The sequence below is a fragment of the Cyrtonyx montezumae genome, unplaced genomic scaffold (assembly GCF_038088225.1).
Source record: "Cyrtonyx montezumae isolate F1298 unplaced genomic scaffold, pur_monq_1.0 scaffold_2, whole genome shotgun sequence".
In the NCBI taxonomy this organism is placed as follows: Eukaryota; Metazoa; Chordata; class Aves; order Galliformes; family Odontophoridae; genus Cyrtonyx; species Cyrtonyx montezumae.
The window spans coordinates 39,628,997-39,652,919 of NW_027071936.1; the positions used below are offsets into that span (position 1 = coordinate 39,628,997).

At 35.5% G+C, this 23,923-nt stretch overlaps 1 protein-coding gene across 4 annotated transcripts in view; it reads right to left on the reverse strand.

Annotated features, from left to right (window-relative positions):
- SORBS2 (sorbin and SH3 domain containing 2) overlaps positions 1–23,923 on the reverse strand; it is a 144,930-nt gene that overhangs the window by 57,928 nt on the left and 63,079 nt on the right. For 2 of the 4 annotated variants that reach the window (XM_065736946.1, XM_065736942.1), the window contains exons 3-5: positions 18,603–18,652; positions 9,816–9,842; positions 8,759–8,883 (exon numbers count right to left, since the gene is read on the reverse strand). In XM_065736946.1, coding sequence (XP_065593018.1) covers positions 8,759–8,883; positions 9,816–9,842; positions 18,603–18,612 — 162 coding nt within the window. In that variant the 5' untranslated portion in view covers positions 18,613–18,652. Of the gene's footprint in view, positions 1–7,102; positions 7,721–8,758; positions 8,884–9,815; positions 9,843–12,081; positions 12,175–18,602; positions 18,653–23,923 lie in introns of all 4 variants that reach the window. The other 2 variants (XM_065736943.1, XM_065736941.1) reach the window with 2 other exon arrangements.

The window sequence follows — 23,923 nt, forward strand, 5'->3', positions numbered from 1 at the left end:
TGCAAGTTTTTCCAGCAGCCCTAGGAAGTTCACATTCACATGGATTAGGAAATAGATCAACCACACTCTATATTAAAGTACAAAAACACAAAAGAAATTAATGTATCAAATACTACTGGAAGCAATGCCAGAAACCATAGTGTGTTTGCAATGGACTATTCCATATATTCTATAATTAATAAAACTATTTAAAAAAAATACAAGCCTAGAGAACCTTATTTTCCTTTTGCTTGTAAAAGGAAAAAGGCATATGCAAGTCTGATCTCTATTAATGTTGCTCCTTTTTTTTTTTTTCATCAAAAGACAGGTATCATTTTGAAATTAACATTACTGTATAGATGGGCAGGACCACAAGCTAAAAAGAAGTGCTAGTACTGAATGTTTATGTGACCTGTAAGACTGTCTACTTATTAATTTTTGCCTCTTTTGATTGAGTAAATCTTCTCCACTGCCTCACTGATAAAAAAGTTTGGATGACCTTAGAATTTCCAAGCACTCTGGAAGCACCCTGTCAGCCTACTGGATAAGATGTAAGTATAGCTGCCTTTTCAACATTAGAGAACTACAGGATTGTTAGGGTATTTGGTATAAATCTGAGGAAGAACAAGGGTCAGGAACACAAGTACAGGACAGGGGTGATTTAACACTGAAACAAAACATACTACCTGGCTGGCTTTAGCCTCACTCCTTAAAAGGATTTGGGAATATCCTCACGAGAGGATTACCCTGAGAATTACTACATTATGAGCTTTATATTCTGGTATTTCATATCATTCACAGGACACTGTGTTTAAAACTGTTGTGAAACTGGCTTTTTGTATCTGCCACTTGTTTTTGAATTAAAGGTACAAGAAAAGCATGTTGGTGCCCAAACTTTGGGTGTATTACAATGTTTTCTATACTGTATATCAGCCACAAACTTTCCATCAGTTTCTGAAATATATAAAAATACTGCCTACTTCAGCACAGAGCTGACGAGTTCTGGAACAGAAGCTGTTGTGAAAGAACATTTGACATTTTGAATTATTTAAAACAGAGGGCACTGGGATGTCATATACAGCAATTACTACTTTAAAAAGCAACATTTACTCACAAAGATCATATTGTTACTGATAGCATGTTCGTGGTAGTGTTTTTTTTTTTCTGTGTTTGGAATATGCAGATGTATTTAATTATAATCATTTGAAAATGCTCTAAACCATCAAAATGGCATTTAATCCACAATTTGAAACTATCTTTTAAAGCCCTTATAGAAGACTTGGAATATAACCCAGATTATGCTATTTATAAGAGGTCACTGGGGGTCCAGTTCCATAATTCTTGCTGAGATCGACAATAAATTACACAAATAATTTTACTGAGGTCAACAGGACCATCCCTATGAATAAGCATTTCAGAAATTAATTTGAAGCACATTAAGAGATACCCATCACTTCTTTCAAAGGGTTAAGAAGAACCGTTTGGCATTACTGGATCCATAACGTACATAAAAATAACCAGAACATTCTGGCAAGATCTGTGATTAAAACAGTAAGAAACAAAAACCTGCACCTGATCAGCTCAAAATTCAAATCTTATTCACCACAATGCATGAAATCTGCAGTGTAAAAAAAAAAAATAAAATTCCATACACTAAGTCTGAAGATTACATCTTATTTAGAAATGTCAATAATTGAGTGGATGACTGTAAAAGGAAATAGTATTATTAGAGATAACTAATTTACCATTGGAAATTTCAAAACAACAACAGAGTACTATTAAATGATCACAAAAATTAACCATATAGAACATGTGAAACAACTGACAGCAAAATCATTGGGGGCTTAAGTTCTATGCATTTATGTACTCATACAATGAACAGTAATTTCACCTCACCATTAGACACAGAAAGGGAAAACAGAACAATTCTTCATGGTCGATTTCATCGTCCAACTCTCAGTTCAGTATCTCCAGCAAAATACATGAACCAGGAGATAACGAGGGAAACCAGTATGAAACTGAAGTTCTTCACAAAGATGTACTCTCAGTATCCCCAGAAGAAAAAAATGCATATCACTGATCTGAAATACCTAAGTTGATCACTGAACTGCTAAAACAAAAAGCAACTGTAGATACTTAAGAAACCTAGTAAGCTTTCTGGCTTCAAACAGACAGTTTACTGAGTGCTTGGGAGAAGTAAGGATAGGCAACACAAGGAAAGATATTCAGGGTGCATCCAGAGAGCAAGTGAAACCGAATTCTTCAACAATTAAATTCATTGTGCTTGGCAAATTATAGCTGATTTCATTAAGACACATTCTTATATAGAATATAATGTGGGTAGAAGGAATACAGTAATTGATATTGATATTGATATTGATCCCCAACATGAAGATTCTCATCCTTGTGAAGTAAAACTTGAATATTCTGACTAATTCCAGGATTATGTCATAGACAGAATCATCACTCTGGGGCAGAGTGGATGAGACAGTGACTGAAAACATTATTTGAAATAAACAAAAACCAAAAAACAACAAAACAATAAAATAATCCAATATCTCTCAACACGGAGCATTGGTAAACACTAAATAACAGATACATCTAGCTACTACGAAAGCCAAATTCCTCATCACTGTGAAGAATATGAGAAAGACAAGGTTGAATGTATTTCCAAACAAAAATATTTTACTACCAATTCCATCTAGTTTAGGTTGGTTATTTTGATAGCCCAAGAAACGTTAGAAGTCAGGTGGATTACTGGCCAAAAAATTAATTTAATCAATTAGAACAATGAAAAATTAGACCACATAATTCACTTGGACTACGGAGCAACACTTGAGAAATAAATATCAGCACACGCTTGAAGTGATCTGAAGGTCTCAACAGAGCTTTGAGTTGGTCCTCAGAAACATTTACTTTCCATCAAATACTAGAACATCAAGCCTGAAGCTTTCAGTTGTCACCTGATTTACATAAAGTAGACAGATGACCCTACTACATCAGCTTCATAACCAGTCATCTGTCTTTTCAATACAAGATTTGTGGAGTGTTGCAAGGTTATTAATGACACCAAAGCACTGGCCTTGCTTCAACAATCAAGACACAGATAAGGAGGATGAGTGAATAAATTCATTTTGTTAATGCATAGTAAAGTTTAGTAATCAACATTCAAATTACACCCATACACTTGCACAAGTGGGTAAAAATACCTCTATTTTTATAAGCAAAAGATGATGTCAAAATCTCCAAACCAATGCTGCAAGTTACATTCCCATGTCCATTTTTACTAACTAACCCTCTTATTCTAAACTTGGTGTATGGAGGTGATTTAGCCCTTGTGCAAAACAGTTTTACAGAAGTAAAAAGGAAAATTATGTGCTTGTTTTTCTTTGCTTGCCATCTGTTCCTGAAACACTGAAACCTGTTTCCTCTCCCTCAACAATACTCAGTACATCATCAATAACTAGCGAACTATATCTGTATTAGACAAAGCTGTTCAGGAAAATTTGTGAATGATGGCTTTATTTTCATAGATTCGCTTATCAACAGCTACGGGTCTGGCCAAATAAGCACTTCAGAAGTATTTAGCATTTATTCATCCATGGCACCAGTGCTAAACTAAGTATTCACTCATCTGCGGAATTCGAGAAAACAGGACAAGTGTTTTGCATCCTCAGTTTTAGAGAGTGGTATTAGAACAAGATAGCAGTCATGAACATAGGAACAAAATGAAGATTAAAAATACAAGGCGTCTGTGTCAGAAGATGCAGCTCAGAGTTCTTAATCAGTTTAAAAATTTTTGCTTGTTAGAAACTTGGATAATGAAATATATGTTGTCTCACATTATCAAGCACTAATTTCTCTGTTGAATGAGATCAGGATATTTCTCTCACATTTGCAGTACAGCACAGATCAGCAGGATCTCACAAGGTTTTAAGTAATGTAAAAAAAACAAAACAACAAAGCACCAACCCACAACAATACTGAGTAATTTGAATGCTTCTCTTTTGATGTATGCCAGTGAGGGGTTTAACCCCTCTCTGAGTAGGAGTGACTGTAAAATGTCACTTGGTGAGTCATACCACACTTCTGCTTGCTCCTAAACTCCCAGTAGAAGAAAGGAAATGCAAACAGAAGAACAGATATAACAACAGAAAGAAAATAATAATGAAAAAATTTTGGCCATGAACATGGACTATAAAGGCTCTCTCATTTTTAAGCTGGCTGTATCTTTGTGTACTTTGGGGCTATTGTATAGATGTACACGTGCCAGACACATGTAGGTAAACAAACATGCACATCATTTCTCATTTACCACTTTCATTCCAAGAACCTACTGTTTCCGTGGCTGGATCCTGATGCTAGATACATCTCTTCATACCAATGTTTAGGATTATATTTCAGTGTTGAATGTCAGGGATGATGTCAGTTGAATTTTGCAGGCAGGTGAACAATAAATGAATGCAGCTTGAAAGGCTATGTTCCTTAATGATCTTCATGATTAGCTCAGATTTTTGTTATTTTATTCAAAGAACCCTGGTTGATGAATTCTGATTGTTCTTCCCACACACTGAGAATGCAGGAAAATAAGTGTAGAATTGACAAGCAAGTCACAACTACTTTTGACTTTTATCAGCCCACTGTGAAACAAAAATAAATTCTAAAATAAAAAGAATTGCAAAATGTATTTTGACATTTAAAATTCCAATAAAAAAGATAACTTATGATCATTCAGATCATTAGAGTTTGAGCATTACTCTGGATGTTAAAAAAAAGGTATTTTTCCTAACAAGTGTTAGCTGTTGTAAAACCACTTTTGTTTGAGAAATGCTGATTTATTTGAGAATATATGAAGCACCATATTGTTAACAGGACAAACAACTATTTTTAAAATAAAAGAAAACATGCAAATTCTTAAGTTACACTGACTACACCTACATCTGTTCTACTGTCTGATGGCTTCTCTCAGTGCATATATTTTAAAAGGCTTGCAGGCCAGCATCCTATAATTTTTGAGCCTACCTTATCTACCATGAAAAGATCTTTCTCAATCTTGCTGTTTCTAACATGATTTCTTAATTGTGAGTCTTTCTTGAATAGACTCACTCTCCTTGACAGAAAACACTAAGTAGTGAACTGGCTCTTTGCAAGGGCAAAACAATTTATTTTTCTTTAAGAACTCTTAAATAATGCATTTTTAATAGCATAGTTTTGACAATAGTTTAACCTCAAGAAGGACAAATTTCACTGGAAGTCTTCTGTGCTTCTGTTGGTTAATGGATTAGTTAATTCAAAAACAGCATTGCAAATTGTTGGCAAATCATTTCACAGAGCTTAGTTCTGAGCAAAATTTTCACTTCGTCTTGAAGAAGGAAATTGACACATTGCAAATCATTCAGTATTCCACAGCTAACACAGAAATGTTTGGCTTCAGTAGTGAAGACCTGGTTGTGTGTGATGCACTGAAAGAACCAGATATGTTACTTTGTTGACACAGTGCTGTAAAAAGACTTCAAGTTTGCATGATTGTGCCATGTTACTTCAAAGCAGACTTGCTGATGTTGGTAGAACTAGACAAACACCAAAATGCTGTGATGGGATTCTGGCTCAGACAGAGCTGTGAGGCAGATATGCTAGGACCTCTAACAATCCCTACCGCTAACTGAAGGGCTTTCAAACAGAGACAAGATAGTACATTGGTAATTAACTTTTAAAATAGAAAATTCTTAATGTGACTAGGTAACACAGAGAAGAAATGAAAGATTATTTTTTTGTTGTTGCAAGTATTTATTTTTCATTGTGCTATTGCTCCCAGGCCTATTTTACCTTATTGGGTAACTTTCAGAATGGTAATAAACCCTGCTAACTCTTCTAGTCCCTAGGAAGCTTTTTCCATCCTTTCTAAGACCTAGCTATCTGTTCCCTGGTCCACATGGCAATCTCTCAGTATAGGCTGTAGTTCTTCAGCAGCCTTGTATGACTCTTACCCACCACAGCCAACAATCATGGGAACTTATTTTTAAATTCTTGAACACGTTTTATAACTGTTCATAAAAAAAAATGCTCATATCTGTTCCCTCCCTCGTACTGCATCTGATCTATCTACTCTAAGAGGATCATAACCAAGAAATAAGGAAAAGTGCTGCCTGTCAACTGCCGCAGATTTGATTAAGATTTTTGAATATATATATTTTTTTCCTCAGTATATACCAGGATTACTTCAGATCTCAAGAGATTATTTTAAAAACTTGTGTCCTTAAGGTAACATATAATAATAGACAAGAACCACACAAGATTCTAGCTGTAATTTGTATCACTCACAAGAGATATCTGGGCTCACTCCCACAGGTGATAAAAAAAAAAAGAAAAAGAAGAAAAAGATTATTTGACATGTACATGAAAGCAATCCTCCTATTACTACTTACTACAGTGACTGATATCTTCTCCTTATACAAAAGATAGAGCTGCTTCTGTAAGACTGCTGGCTTGTTCTCCCTATACTATGTGCTTATTATTCACGTTTCTCCTGGATGGGATCAGTATAGAATTTTCATCTCAGTTGGCATAGGGTTTGCAGGAAACAGAAGGACTTAGATATGCCTTGCCTTGTTGTGTAGAGGTGGTTGACTTAAAAGATTTTATCAACCCATCTTCAATAAAAAGGGCTATCACGCAGGGCACTTAGAAGACAGCAATGACTGCCCTGCTGAAAACACTTAGAAAATTATTTATGGTGGTCCTAGGAAACTGCCAGAGCTGCATTTGTAGAAAAAAACTAACCACTATTTTCTATCCATATGTTATCCTTTCTCAGCACCTACGACAACACAGTGCTTTAATGCAACCTTTCAACCTACAATTCACTAATTTCCCATCATGCATTTGCACTCCATAATGTGTTCACAGAGGAACAAGGAAGTCTACTTTCTAGCTCAGTTCCAATTTATTTTTGGTACAATATCCTTCCAAAAACTACATGTTTTGTTCAGATCTAGTTTGATTCATGTGACAGGTAGTTTTACCCAGAAAACAAAAGGTCTAACTTTGATAATGTAAGTATAACTAAAGAGAGTTAAGCGATTCATGAATGATCTAAAATAAAAGATGGAAAAATTAAATATACCACATGGCATTCTGTAGCCTGTGAAGAAGGAAGAACTGTAGACTTTTGTTCCACATCCTTTGAAGACATCTTTGAAGTGTCTGGAGAAATACTAGGTGGATGTTCTTGGGTTTCAGGCTCTGCTTTATTCTCAGGGGTAGGAGCTATCTGAATGGAAAGAGATGCTGTGTGTATCTCAGACATGGGATTACAGGCAGGTGAGACAGGCCTTTTTGAAAATATTGGTACTTCAACAGGCTTGAGCTGTTGCTGTGTATTACAATGAACACTACTTGCTGGGCCTTGTGTCCGGGTTAATTTAAGGGTAGATACCCTTCGCTTTTGAGATTGCTGCCTTTGGCCTTGATGGAGAGTAGCACTAATACCAGCTATTGTGCTTGTGCCTATGCTGGAGATGGTGGCCAGTGGTCTAGTGATTGTTTGCACATAGGACACATTTGTGTTAGATATCTGAGAAGACATTATCTTCTGGACAGACTTCTCATTAGTGTAATAGCCAGTGTCTGTAGGAAGGTGTTTAGCTGGCTCAGTTGTTACTGTCTGGAGATTAATTCCATTCTTGTGATTAGTTACTCTTGCTTTCTGAAAGCTTTCTTTTCTAGGGGGTGGCAGAGGTGCCTTATTTGCCAAAATCATCCACACACAGCAAAATAACATTGAAGAAGAAACAGAAAGAAAATAAATGTTAGTAGGAGATATGCTGTAGTTTGACTTTTACCTTTATTTAAAGAAACTAGCACCTAAGGCTTTTACTCAATTGTTCAATATAATGGAAAATGGAATAACTCAGGTTCCCATCACCTTTTGCTGTAAAGGGCTGAACAATTTGTACTTAGAAAACTAGATGTCTCATCTACTTAGAGTAAACTGGAATCAGACCCCAGAAAGAGTCTATATTTTCTTTAAAAAATCACAATTATTACACTGAATAAAAATTAAAACTGTGGAACTCTTCACTATACTTTCCAAAATGTACTACATGATTTTAGATGATAACCTATTATTCACAGATAATACACATAAATACAACACACAGTGCCTCTTATATCTTTGAATTAAAATAATAACAGAAACATAATTTACACTGTTATGCTGGTTCTTTTTTGATCAGATTAATGTGTTTGCAAATTAAGTGCCTTCTAATCATATTGTTCTGCAAAACAAGCAGAAATATTATCTTATAATTAAAAAACCTTTATACTCTAATATCCTGATAACCAATGTTTTGTTTGTTTGTTTGTTTGGGGTTTTTTGTTGTTGTTGGTTTTTTTTGGGGGGGGCTTTTTTTTTTTTTTTGGAGTGTAAAACACTAATAAGTATTATTTGAAGTTTGGGAACACTTCTAGAAAGCTTTTATTTATGTTTATATATTTATATTTAGCACACACATATATATATTTATATTTATATATATATATAGCTGTCTGTCTTGTTATTGAAAACAATTGCTGGTAATTAACCTGTAGTCATGCATCTTGTCAGATTATACTTTATTTACACAGTAAAATAGTTTGCCATAACCCATACAAACAAGTGATTCACACTACCTGGAAGTAAAAACTTTCCCATAGGGATACCCAATATGTACATGGTGTCCAAACCAGAATAACACACACACAAATACTAAAGAATGAAATCTGGTACGTTCAGTTTTACCTGAGTTGGTGATTTTTTGTCCTGTAGGTTTGGCCGTACGCTTCTAAAACCTTTTGCTATAAGAGATGAGCTGCTAATGTCTCCATTCAGTGCCTCTCTGCTTCCATTATTATAAGATCTCCAAGCTTTTGTGAGGAAAAAAGAACCACATTTTTTGATGATTACTAGACCTATATATATTGCAATCATCACAACAACCTACTTTTAAGCAAACCTGGAAATATTTCTTTATTACAGAACTGAAACTGCTGTTGATACTCCCATGGACATTTTAAGAATAAAGCTGCAAATTTTTATATCTTTAAAATTTCAAAACCTCATTCAACAATACAGTTTGTTAACTCCCTACAATGTTCTCATTTACTGTTCTTAACCTTGGGAGTTCTTTTGGGATCCTGGTGGTTTTTCCCTTCTATAAAGCAGATTGAAAAATACTCTTTTGGTTCTTGATCGTTACAGCTAAATTTTCAAAAACATCCCAGCTCAAAAAGACCATTCAGTTATGGCAATTTCACCTCACTACCTGATTACTTGCTCCAATCTTCTTTTCAAGTCTGAACGTCACCTCAGTATTCCCAAGCACATTTTGTCTTTATCAATCAGTGCAAAACATGCCTCAGGTCACTTTCGACATACAGAGGAATATACTACCCCACCTCATCAAGTTACAGATTTGAAAACAAAATATTGAAGAAATTGGATGGGAAAAGTAACACATTATGTCAGTAGGCTGCTAAGCAGGGTGGGTGGAACTTGTAATCCTAAGTAAGAGACTAAAAATGAAATAACAAGTGCCACTGAAGCTGACAAATTAGCCGTCTGTGTACTCCCACGCAACTCATTTTCTGACAACATATACTGTTACAGGAAATACTGCTTTGCAAGTAAGACCTTAATTTGAGGTCTTAACCAACTGTAACCATTATTAAAAATTCAATGGTGCTTTTCTTGAAGAGTCTATACGTATGAAGCGGTAGAAACAAAAGAAGGAAAATTATTGTATTTCATCCCGTTACATGATATTACACTGATTCATAAATACCACTGTTTTATTTACCTGAATCTGGAGACTGAGAATCAGATCCTAAAATGAGAAAAAGCAAATATTAGTTTGCGTTATAAATGCTTGGAGTGTCTTAACAGCAGGCTAAGCTTACAGGGTTAATTTTATAAGTTATGTTTACAAAAAAAATAACAGTGACTCTGTATTCAGAGATGCCAAGACAGATATATCTGCTTCCATTAATTGGTCTGTTGCCATGACTGCAGATAAACGTATTGAATTAAATGGCATCATAGTGATCTAGTGAACACTTCGAGGTGAGATCAGAAAAATAGCAAAACATCTGGTCTATACTGCTGCACCATGGTTGTTTGCTTAAATAATTAAGCTGCTGATCTAATCAATAACCAATTGTTATGAATACTTGGCTAATTAAGAAGCAAGGTTTTATTTTAATGAACTTACTGATAATTATGTATCTATATATTTTTACTGTCTGCAATACATGCAGTTAGCAAAAGAATCTGCCTATAAAAATGAAGAAAACAAGAATTGGAGAATGTAAGTCCAAGCATGTTTGGTAGCTATGGTCCCCCTGTCCCTCACAGCTCCAGCTGGCTATATAGATGCATTCTTACAAACAGATCATCACCTCATTTTCTTTCTATGAAGGCCAAGTTTCTTTCGAGTATGGGGGGAACTGCAGTTGTATAAACAAATCTTGCTTAAGAAATGTACCTAGAAGTCTCTGAACAGCTAGTTTTGAAAATTAGGAATAAACCTCTCTTTCTAGTAAATGTTTTTCTAATGGCAGTTTAGAAACACTGTAAAATAAGTAAGTATTCTTTTGCTCAGCTGAATTCCTTTCTTTCTCTGAATACGCGTCAAAATAGTATGCTATATATAACTAATGTTTACTGCAGAAGTTCTCCAGTGTGCTAAAAGTTAATTAACCACTGCTATTTCAGACAGCCAATAACACATATTTGCTGTCTTTTTTCTTTTAGTAAATACTGTGGCATACATCTAAAATCTTATTATCGGAAGAAATAGCATTCTTTTAAAATCAGTTGAAAAGTTTTAATTCAAAACCAAGAAAGATGTCTACAGGTTGTCAGGATTTTTTTTACCCCCCCACCAGAAAGTGTGAAGCTTTCTTCACCACTTCAAAACAAATCACAGAAATGGACACACACATACTGCCAGCACAGGGTCGATTAGAAACGTTGATGTTTTCTTGGATTACTTCAAGGTACATTAGTGTTTTCTCCTCTCTAAACAAACTAACATTTCTATGTCTCTAAACAAATTGAAAATTATTTTAACATACAGTAAGCTAATTCAGTAGCACCAGAGAACTAATTTTTAAGTGCAACAGCACATTACAAGGCTTGTACACGCTTAATTACAAAATTGTTAGAAGGACTGCTAAGAAACAGAAACACAATGCCTTCTTGAATTATTATACATGCAGTAATCCCAATGACTGTCCTGCTACCCTTATTTATTTTTAATATGTTTCAGAAATTAGAACAGAATTCTTCCTGGGGATTAGCGTTATGTTACAAAAACAAAAACCATACAAAACAAAGTCATTACCTCACTACTATTTTCTGTCTCACTGAACTTTACGCTCATTGAACCTTATTATATCCAGTGTGAACTTAAACATTAAACTTAATGTTTATATTGGTGTAAATTAGCCTACAACGTTTGAGATTCTTTATGGATTTATACTTGCAACTACTTAGTTCACCTTTGAACCTGGGTGGCTGACACCCATAAAGATTTCATCTTGCGAAATCTGACAGAAGAATGCTAAGCAGCTGCTCTCCCTACTCAATGCTCTCTATGCTTTTGTTGTTCCACACATTTTTAGGAAAACATTTCAAAAATTTTTTAAATTATTCTGGCTTCTGATGGTCATTGTGCCACTGCATACAGGTTCTTTTAGAAACAGTTCTAAAGCCAGCTGTAACAAACACCTTTTCATGACGCATTATTTTGTGAAACAAAGGGGGATTGGGACCCAAAATCTGTGTTATATACCAAAGTCAAAGTTAATTTTACAAAAAAGAAAAAAAAAAGAAAGACAAAAGTTTCTTCCTAAGTCTTTCTATTTTTCCATCAATGACAACTGAGTACAGGCAGAGAGAATTAAAAACTACTTTTTAAAGAGCATTGTAGAACTAAGAAAAATACCTTTCAGTAGAATAGAAAATATGGTTACCTTTCCTCTCCTTGGAGAGTGATATTGTAGACAAATGTAATGCTACAGCAACCCATTCATGAGCAGTATCTTACTGGTTAGTTGTTATACCTGAAGCCAGTAGGTTTGGAGAGCTCTGTACCCTCTTCACAGCTGTTAATGTGACAGACATTGCAGCACGTTTGCGAGCACACCCACCGCTATCTGGAAGCACAAAACAATACAGACACCAGCCCCAGACAAAGGAAGCAAGCACATGCAACACTTTGCAGTGTGAGATACGCTGAACATACAAGAAAATAAACATGCAGTTAGAGAAATGCTGCAGGTACACGTAAATTCATGAATTCCACAGATTAGCAGAATACATAAAACTTCATGAGCTTTAAGAAGCAATAAAACTCATACAAAATAAGTAAAGAAAGCAAACACCTAATGCTTAGTTCACTGGGGAAATACATATGTTCTCTTGCTTAAAGACTGCTTAATTATATCTAATAAATGAGAAAGAAAAAAAAAAAAGTAATCAAGACAAAGGATTAAGCATTCCAGAGTAAGATTAATCAATAATCTGTACTGTAAAATAATTTCATTGTATGTATTAGAAAGGCACCATTCATCAAACTAAGCCTATGTTTATTAGCTGACAAAGTGCTTCTGTATTGCTCTTCAGACCCTCTAAACATAAGAAGCAAAACAATTAAGGATGGCAAGTGTTACTTTGGTTCAGTTTAAAATCAAAAATCCCTTTTTTTTTTTCCCTTGTTGATGTTTAGTGGTTTTTGCTTGTTTGTTTGCTTTAAATTTAATGGAAGATAAACATATGCATGCCTGGAACCAAACTACACTTCAAGGGAAAGACTTGAAATCTAAATCTAAAATATTTCTGAACAACTAGCAGTGTGAAAAACCTTTCTTCTAAAACTGTCTCTCCTCCTTTTTTTTCTTTTCACTCACTTGGTGCAGTCATTCTGCCTTCAGTGGCACTTTGTTGTTAAAAGCAGGTGGCTTTCCTACAACTTGCCTTTTTAGCAACTCTGTCAAATTATAGAAGCAGGTTAATAAATATTAAATGATTATATTAAACCAGAATGTTTTCATGCTCTTCAACATAATCATTATTTTAAGTTTCATATTTGATAATACTGAAGTTACATATAGGCCACCACTTCAGACAGAGTACAACTTTGACAGAGGCCCTATGATTTTTGCATGCGTCCTATGACAGGGAGTTATATAAAATTATATTTAAGGGAGGCCTGTAACCTATTAGTGGAAAGGATTTCCTATGATAACAGTAATTTGATCCACAGAGTCATCTTTAACCTGTCTCCCAGAGAAGTGAGCTGTGGCCATTCCTCTGCTCATTCCAGAATTCCCCCAGAATAGCAAAGATACACATTAAGCGGTTGTTAACACTGACAGACAACTGAGTCACTGCCCCAGGTGTGAGCAGTTCTAAAGAACAACTGCCAGCTCCAAGTCTGGAAGCAAAGGACCAGACGACTTCAGTCAGGAACAGTCTAATGCATTACACTGACTGGTATTAATTATTGGTTCTGGACTAAAGAAACTGAAACTGGTTATAATATTTGTTTTGATTTGCTTACATAAACAGCATGGCAATGGTAACTAAAATAATATTTTCCATTCTTTTATTATTCTCCTCACTGACATAATTCCAGAGAGACTTGTCTGCTGATATGGACTTTTTGTTCTTACCTGAATATTGGCACTTTGAAAACACATTTATTTGATTAAAACAATCTACCACTTTTATTTATTTTTTTTTATTATTTAAACTAATGCTTTATTTGTAGTTTTCAAGAGCTACTTTTCTCATTTTCAGCATAGAAAAGCTTAGGTGGGAGAAAAGGAGACCAACTACAAATATTTAATCAGTATAACTTCTACAAATCCTGCTTCATTGTAACTGAAAGGAGTCACAACTTTGTATTAGTAGACACATTATCTAGCAAAAAGTTTGACATAGCTTCACACAGGACAGATAAAACAGGCTTTGCAATAGACTATATGCATATGCATACAACATTTACCTCTCCATATAGAAGCCACTCCCACAAATCTGTACCTGCAATAACATTCTCAGTATATGCACACAATAATGGCAGAGAATTGCTTTGCGCTCAGGTGTGACACAACCACACAAACACACTGCCTTCAGTTGTGCTACATATCTAATCAAACATGAATGATTATGGACAAGTACATATTTATGCCTCATGGATTCCATCTTCCCATCTCTGCCCAGGGCAAGCTCCCATAAATCAAGGGCATCTGAATGAGATTCAGAAGAATCCCCATCTTACTGCAGGAGATCCAGATTTCAAACTACTTCACTTATCTACATGGCCTTATACAGCTGAACTTTGAGAAGCTTATTTCAGCCTGTCTCCTTTTCCATAACTCCACCAAATTTCAAGCAAATGCTAACTACATTCACATTGATTAGTCCTAAAGTCTGAATAACACCAAAAAGCTTTAAGTCTAGGGAACAGAGAATTCCAAAAAGTACAGGAAACTGAATTAACAATCATTTTCTCACTTCATTTGCAAATTATAAACAATTAATATTGCTCAGCTGCTACTCAGTGAATAAATGGGGAAGAATCCATAAAGAATGTTTGCATTAATTAAAAAAATAAATAAATGTGCAGATACATATGTGGTCTGCGTCATTAGAAATTCTGGTCTGAGAGCCATGGCCTCCTGGGGACTGATTTAATGTTTAAGCAAAAGTAACCTGAATCAATTCAGCAAGCAGTAATAGACTTGAATAGACTTGGACAACAGTTCACAATCAAAACCACTGCCCAAAATGTATGTCTAGCTCAAATTAGACCCAACAGAGCTTGATGCCTGGATATTCTTTTGCAAGCCCTCCACACTTGCATCAAATCAGGAAAAGACAAATAAGGATAATGTAATCCTCAGCTGCTTCTTCCTCTGCACCTCATAATGATTCCCGTACCCTATGTAGCAACCCCCTCATCACTTCAGAAGACAACCTGGAGAGCTGCTTCTGATGGTTTATACTGATGCGCTCCAAACCTAGACCCCAGGGCTAAGGCTCTCTGGCACAGCTTTAACACGGCCCAGACATTGTACTTGTTCATTGGGAGTCCTTAATTTGGGGTCCTGCCTGCCTGCTTATCTAGGCTTGTGGAGATGAGCCATTGATAGCTCCTGTGGAGTGGTTGGGAGTAGCCTGTCAAGTAATTATTGAGGCTTCTCCTCCTGCTATCATCTGCCTGAACACCTCTGTGGGTCTTAAGCTGAGCTACTACCAAGAAAACTAACACTGACTATTCAGGAGCATCTACTATTACCTGGTTCTTTCATACTGCTAAGCTGCAGTGGATAATGATTTAAAAAATATAATTGTTGTAGGACATCATTTGAACAATCAAGCAGTATAATTTGTTTTAGTGATCCAAAATCAGCTTCACAGTTTATTCAGGAATTCTCTGGGGACCCGAGAATTTCTATTTTTGTCTCTCAGAGAATTTAAGATGTTGGCCTATGTGATGACTTGCATTAATAGTTTTAACAATCACAAAATACTTGTGGGCTTCCAAAACTACAGACTTTTTCACTCTCAACTGCTTTTTATGTGCCTCATTTATTCAAAACAGACAACTTCAAAATTAGATGCCTTTATTGAGCACTATCTGTGTGAAACACAGCCAAAACATTTTTGGATAGATACTAAGAATCTGTTTTAACACATTATTTTGCATCCATTCATAATCCCTCAGTGAAATCTCCTCTCCCCCAACAACAGCTTCACACACACCAGGTATGAGCAACAAGCACTTTTATTATGTACTGTAGCCTGAAGTAAACTTCATCTGTAGCTTACATTTTCCATGTCTTAGTTTCTCAAAATGCCTCACCAAGATAATGATGTTTACCGAATCTGCAATACTTGAAGGCTAGTATAGTTTAAAATATTATTTAGTTGATTACTGCTTAGTCTGTTTTTTAAATAGTGATAAAAATGCACACATTCTACTAGACTATTATTTTTATTAAATTACAGCAATAGTAGAACACCAAAATCAATTGCAAACTAAAGCGCCTTCAGTACTTCTGAAAACTTCTCTATATCCAATGCCTGTGCCCTTGATTTTGCAAATAGATTTCACTGTCTTTAGCTGTTGAGTATTTCTTCCTAACATGTGGTACAGAATCAACATCAAGCACTGAAAAATCCGTCCCATATATGGTAGAGTAATGAAAACCAAAGCTCTTCAAAACATTTTCTCTGTAGACAAAAATATCTTCTACAGGCTTCACTGAGACAGACTGCCAAGCCTGCAGCCACAGGGAATGCGGGGTTAAAGCAGCCCAATCCAAGCAGTACACCAACTTTTTAAAGCTGCACATAGACCAGCCTGTTTGCTTTGCCACTTGAACAACTATTTGCATTAAACTGAAGTGAAAGTTTATCTGCCAAAGTAATTAATGGTAATCCTACTTTAAGACAAATTAGTGGCAAATTCTCAATATCCAATAACCTCCAATTTTGTCATTCACAAATTCCCATCATGAAGCAGTGAAATAGCAAAAATTAAGAGAACTGCTGCATTCCTTTCATGCCCAAAGACAACATAAGGTAAAAAGAGAAACAATGAGACCAGGTGACTGTGCCATACATCTTCAGCTTCAGTCACTCTCCTCCTTAGTAAAGTAATGCTTCACCAGCAGTAGTGTAAGATGTTCACTACTATGCCCTACTCATGGGATTTTTTCTTACAGTCAAGAATAACATACATGAATAGAACTGACATGAAATAATGTTTTGGGTTTTTTTTTTTTTGCCAATACTTCCTTTTAATACAGCTTGTAATGTGCACATCCTCAAGATGAAAAAATGTTTTCACTATTTAAGAGCACAGTAGAATAAAGTTCAGCTTACAGTTGTGATATCTTCAGGAAACTATGCAAGATTTCAAGTATACCTGGGTCTTTAAGTGGGTTTTCAGGTATCCTGTGCGATCAGAAGACTTGATCCACAGCAGAAGTCATTCAGACATATAGATCATTAAAATCTTTATGTCTATTCCTCTTCAGAGTTTCAGACTAACTTGAGAAATTTTAGTACTGTGCAGAACAAAACCACTCTTCAGAGCTGCAGTAACACAAACTAGTAATTTTCATCTCTGACACAAGCCACACTTCTCAAAAGTAGAAGCTATAAAATGACATCTATTATGTTTTAACCCATGATTATAGTGCACAATGTAATCACTGCTGGTGATGCTTAGCTGACTTACTCCTGAAATTAGAGTTCTGTGTAGCAAGCAGTACTTCAGTGCTATATTCATTATACATGCAGACATGTTTAGGAAAGAAGTCTTATCAAAAAATGCAAAATGGTAAGACAAATTTCCATAAATGAAATCCTTATCAATATTCAGTGCTATTCCCTCTCCACCACCCACAGGTGTCTGCAAAACAGTTCAGAGCAACCAAATACTCCATCTCAACTGAGAAACTTTGTTTCTCCTGATTAAAATAGTTGTCAATACATCAGTTTCACCACAATATATTTTAACTTTGTCTTAACAAACAAACAAACAAACAAAAAACACCTTTATGAGAACCTTGTGAATTCCAGTCATTGTCTGAGAGAATCAAAAGCCAGGAAGTTGTTCAGTACAGCAGACTAGGTAATAACAGCGAACTATAGCATGGAAACATTAATCCCTTGGACTTTGAGCATGCTGCTAAAACACCTGCACTGACTTCAGAGGTATCTCAGGACTTCTAGTCCCAGGCATGAGATTTTCCTTATTTCAAATTGTGAGTGGAGTGCTGCAATCCATAATAAAAGTAACTGGTCCAGAGGGAATGAGTATTACTGTTCTTGTGCCACATTTAATCTGCAAAGCAGATAGTTTACCTGTAAAGGATGAAGAGGTGACTGCAGTTGTAAATTTACACTTGAGGATTTCACTACTCTGCTTTCTGGAGGGATGCTCCCATTTCTAGCAAAACCTGCAGAATTATCTATTGACTTAAATGATTCAGGGACAAGCCAGGAGTATTTTACAGATCATAACATACAGATACATAGTGCTGACTAATTAGTTTGGTCAGCACATTTATCAAAGAAACTGGAGAGAAAAAGTAAATCTAAGTACAAAATAGTCATCCTTATCTAATTATGTAAATGCAGCTAATCATACAAGATAGCATTTATACGTCCTTTGACAGTAAAGAATGGAAACAAAGCATTTTTAAGGCATGTGCTTTCTGTTAGGAAAATGTGATACTCTAGTATCAATTTTCCACAGCCTTTATATCCCAATACTACAAATTTTTGCAAAAACATATGAATACAAAACTGAAATAAGTAACATAAGCACAGAAAGCTAAACATGCACGTATGTTTTATATATCCATCCATACAAAACCAAATAAGTAAAGTTCATGTGTGGAACAGAAAAGCACATAAGCAGACGTACTATTAAATTTCTTGCTTTATTTAAATTCAACACCAACTAAGACATAATTTGCTCATGAACTTTTAAATAAATCTGGGACCTTCTCTCCCTTCTAAATAACACATACATGTAAAGAAAAATCTGACAGAAGCAGCGTACCTGTGTTCATTTTGACACTGGCGGATTTGCTATAAAAGCCTTCGGATTTCCTGCGAAGAATAAAATGATCTATTAATTTGCACAAGACATGAATATGTGGCACAAAATGGCAGCAGGACTTCTCAGGGAAGTTGAGAATCAACGTGATATAAACAACAGTGCTATTTTAATGTGGCTTTAATTAAATTGGCACTGTGTGTTCTTCCAAAGTTAAAAGATGAGCTCTTGCTTCCATTATAAGCTACTCTATTTGTAAGTGTTTAGTATCTCTCTGGTAAACATTTGCTCTGGGATAAAAAAGCAGTGATTGATTTTTGGTTCTGAAACTATAAACTAAGGAAGACTCCAGTGTGAGAACATGTTTAAAGACTGCTTATAAGCCTTATTCACTCTTCTGCTTGAGTGAAGATACAAAGCATCAGCCTCATCAGATATTTTTGAAGCAACCAAAGTTATTAGATCTTTCCCCAAAGGTTTCCAAGAAGGAGATGCGTCTATTTTCATCCAGTGATTTAACACATCTCTACAAACAACACTAACATTCTTAATGCTGCTCATTGCATTGCTGTGCACTATGGGATGCGTTCTGGCATCCACTTTCCATTTCAGAAGTCCCACTGGAGTCAACAGATAGGAAATCAAGTTGTTAAATATTTGCTTTCCAAGCTCAGCAATGGGTTTTTCAAAGGTCGTAAAGTGCATCAAAATAATGTATGCAAAAGCTGTATCACTTATTTAGATATCTCAACTCCATGCAGTACTGACAGACTAACAACAACAACAACAAAGCAATGAGAAAACCCACAACTGTGGAAAAAGCCTACATTAAGCCTACATCCTACATTAACAGGCCACTTCAGCCTACTGGTATAAGTCATAGCACCAACTAGAACAGTATTTTCCACTGACTGACAGTTTCTGTTTCAAATTTATCTGAGGTTTGGGAACTTCAATAACTCCTCTCTTCAGCCTCTTTAAGTTACTGCAGTAGCATAAAAAGATGACAAAGAAAAATGCAGAACTGTTTTCAAAAAATAACACAGGTAAGAAACACAGCGCATGCTGTGCACTCGTCAGTCTCAGCTGTGTGTTACATACATGCTGCCCACTATAATTTACTCCAGAGAGTAACACTGAAGGAGAAACAAGTATGAGCTGAAAACAAAATTTCTCCTCTGCATTGTCCCCATCAAGTTCAGGATAAACCAAATAGAAAATCATAGTTTTTAACAGTTTTCCAAAGTTAAAAAACAAAACAAAACAAAAACCAAAAAAAAAACCAGAATATAAACTAATCAACAATGTTGGAACAGTGACCCTTTCTATAATGGACGACTTGAAATAATCAATAATTAATATAATTTAACAGTGACAGAATATCAAAATCAAATTTGAGCTCAGCTCAGCAGGTGGACTGAATTACTTACACCTCTGAACTGACAATTAAATTGCCATATTCTCTTATATTCATAATGAAGCCAGATTCCATGCTGCTTGAAAAACTTACTTGTAAGCAATACTTCATGCTAAAGCATTTGAAGAAACTGTCTGAACTCTTCTACCATTACCCAAAGTCAGTTTTGTGACAAAAAGCATGGATGATACAAAAAACAACAACAAAACAAACCCAACCTGCTTAAATACTATGGAAATAGTTATCTGGCAATGAATAAAGTTAGAATTACATTCTATCTACTCTACAGCTATCAGAAAATTATCTGAAAATCTCTAAAAGAACTTTAAAAATTAAGGCAAATGATCTTATTTATTTATTTATATTTTGGGATAAATATTATTTGACTGACACTTTGTATTTATGTAACAGCAACAGAATGTTTTTAAAGCCCTAGCTTCTTACACTATTTTCAGGCTGCTAAAAGAGATACCATTTTCAAGCCTTCTTTTAGCTTGGAGCTGAATCACTGATAGTACTGCAGACAAGCAATGAAATGCAACATGATATTTATTTTCAGACCCAACAAGTACAGAACTCTTGGAACACTGCAGTGCCAAAACGATTTTTAGCAGGTGGCTTTGATATATTTACAATGAAGATTGCTTAACTCTTACTGAAGTTTTAACACACAGCACTCAGTTTTAGCACTTAACCTTAAGACTTTTTCTATCCTGATTACACTGCATGGCTGACTCTTGGTGAAGGACTGCAGTACAAGTCATTCACATTTCCACATTAATCTCAATTTCCTATAGAAACAAACAAACAACAACAAAAAAACCCAACAGCTTTGTATACCTGAAAAATATGCAAAGAAGGCCATACAAATTGAACTGACATAAACAGTAGGCCTTGCAGTCACTTAAAATTATTTGGAGTTTTCTTTTGGTAAAGAGTTAAGGGAGTGTTCAAATATTTAATTATACTGGCAGTAGGATTCAAGTGAATGCAGTGAAATTGACAGCCAGATGTATAAAAGCAATGTACTTAAACATTATGATTCGTCTGGAAGAACTTTAAGATTTTTACTTCAAGAATTTAGTGGAGAAGGCACAGCAAGCTAAGGTATTCAGCTCTTGGATGCTAAAACAGAAGGAATGCCCATAATTATAGTGCAGACACAAAGTGCTACTGGAACATAGCAGTTTGCAAAATTAACAACTTCTGGTTTTGCCACCGAGCTCAGGTAGGTCTTCTACCAAATTCATCCCTAATCTTAGATGATAAGAGATTAAAGTAACACCAAGTTAACCAGAATGGCAAAGGGAAACTTTCCACTGAGAGAAATTGTGCATTCCCCATCCTTGGAGGTGTTCAAGGCCAGGTTGAAAAGGGCCCTGGGAAGCCTGATCCAGTATCTGATCTAGTGTTTAGCAAGCCTGCCTGCAGCAGGCAGACTGAAACAAAATGATCTCAGAGGTCCCTTCCAACCCAAGCCATTCTGCGATTCTATGACAGTGATAATGCACAAAAATGGGGCTGTTAGCTTGAATACAGCTGCGTTTACCAATGCTTTAGTTTCACTGAACACATAAGATACATTGTTGCATTATTTCTTGATAACTCCTTATTTCTTGATACCACCACAAAGATATTTCAGCTCAGCAATACTTTGCACTGTGAGAGGTTACTGAAAACACTTGTTTTCAGTTTCTCACTGACATCAGCTCTGTTCTCCCCAAGATACCTTGCAGCTAGTTGCAACTGCTTCTCCTGTTCCTGATAAGTTATGAAGTGTGGGGTGCTGCGGGGAGCCATTCTGTCACCCCTTCTGTTTCACATTTATGTGCAATAAATGTGTATAAAAAGAGTCAGTGAGAAGTCACGAAGAGTTCCAGATTTTTAGCACCCAATCATTATTGTGTATGAAAGTATTTGAAGGTGCTCATATTTTCCAAGCTGCAAAATTTGCTGATGTTTTAATACTGAGCAAGTTGATGATTATTTGAATACAGTTAATTCATCTCAAGTACGCCTAAGCTGAGGAAAACTAACTTCATTAGTGTTTATGGATGTAATTACTAAAAAGTCTTCGCCTTCAATGCTTGAAACTCATGAAGCATCTCCTCAGTTTAGCAGTTCCCCTGACATTTAAACTTCAATGTTATAGATGCACAAAAAAGCTACTACCAGATAAGCCAGAGTCCATATAGAAGAAGCATGCTTGAAGCAACCCCAGATTTATCTACTACTTCACCATGGGGCTGGTGGTAGCAAGGCAATTTTGATCACTCACAGATGCTTGGGGGTGGATTTCAACACCTGGATTATCAAAACATAGTGGAGTTAATTGTGCCTCTCAGCTCACTACCTTGTCTACACAGCCTGCACAATTTGTTCCCCAGTGGAACAGGGAAGCAAAACTAGACAGAGCTAACAATACACAAGCTTTCTAGGTCACTTTTTGGAAATATGGGAAGTTCTGACAGAAGAGAGTCTGAGTAGGACATGTCAATCATTTCACCATGATCAAGTAGCTTATTTTACTAAATACACTACTTAATAGACATACTCTAAATTCCCTCAACTCAGATTTTTATCTCCCAGAAGATCCAAATAAAACACGCCTTATGCAACTAATTCTCTATCTTTCTCAACACAGTAATTCCAAGAATCATTAGAACCATGTTCCTATTTAAAATCCATCACGTGATGGTTAAGCATGGATTCACTGGCCCACAGTAACTAACAAACACATGACAAACGCGTAATCTTGAAAATGAATGATGAAAGTAAAACTTGCTAATTACTGGTCACTTGAATGCCTCAACTGTCATTAATCAAAATTTCTATGTTTATACAGAATGATGCACAATGCATTTCCACATGCACAAATCTCCACTTAAATATTATTCCTTTGAGTAAGAATTTTTTCATGAGTCAACATCCCCCTCCATTAGAATCAGTGGGAATAGTGTTCATTCATGAGAGGGAAAATCCTTTCCTATTTTCTTCCTTTTTAAAGTTAGAAAAAAGCTTACCTAAAATAATAATGTAATATTACATCATACAATATTACAAATAATGTAATTTTACATCTATTTAACAGACCGATTTATGGAGTGCTTTATGATTCTCTAATGTATTCTTAATTATTCTGTAGCGAAAGAATTTAGATATAGACTTTTAAACATGCTCATAAATAGAAAAAAAATCTATATAACTGATAAAATTATCTAAAATGATATTCACTGGAATATTCTTATCCTTCTTATTTACTAAGATAAAAGTTCAATGGGATCACACAGGTAAATGCATTTGCCCTAAGTACTTAAAACTTTCGGCCAATTTTGTTGAAGTTTGGCAGAGAGCCAGAGGCCTAAACAAATTGGCAGTTTACTGTTCTGTGAAAAATTCTCACAGAGAATACAGATGTTATCAAAACCAAATGGGTGATATATCCTAGCATTATGAGATAAGTGTATCATACCAGGAAGAAAAATTACAAGCTGTGTGTGGATAGTTGCGCATAGTTTATGACCCTTGCTACAAATCAAAGAAAAGTACAACTTAGTAAAAATCGGATAGTGTTCAAAAATTACAAAGGAGGAGATCCCACTGATCCCACTGATGTGAACTGAAAAACTATAAGATGTGAAATGATAATCAGAATAGTTTAGTCGTGAAGCAAAACTAGAGCAGATTTATTCACTGTTGATCTGAAAATACACCAGATTTCTTCAGTTCTGCTGCTCAGTGAACTGTCGGTAGCCTTTCAGTCTGCATACTGACATGCATCAGACAAATGGCAGAAAGATCAAGCAACAGTTCACTGGCGATGAGTTTAAACACAAACAAGTAAGACTCATGCAGAGTCACAGCTGCCTTTCGGGACAGTAATTCCGTTCAGCTTCTGTTAATGTTC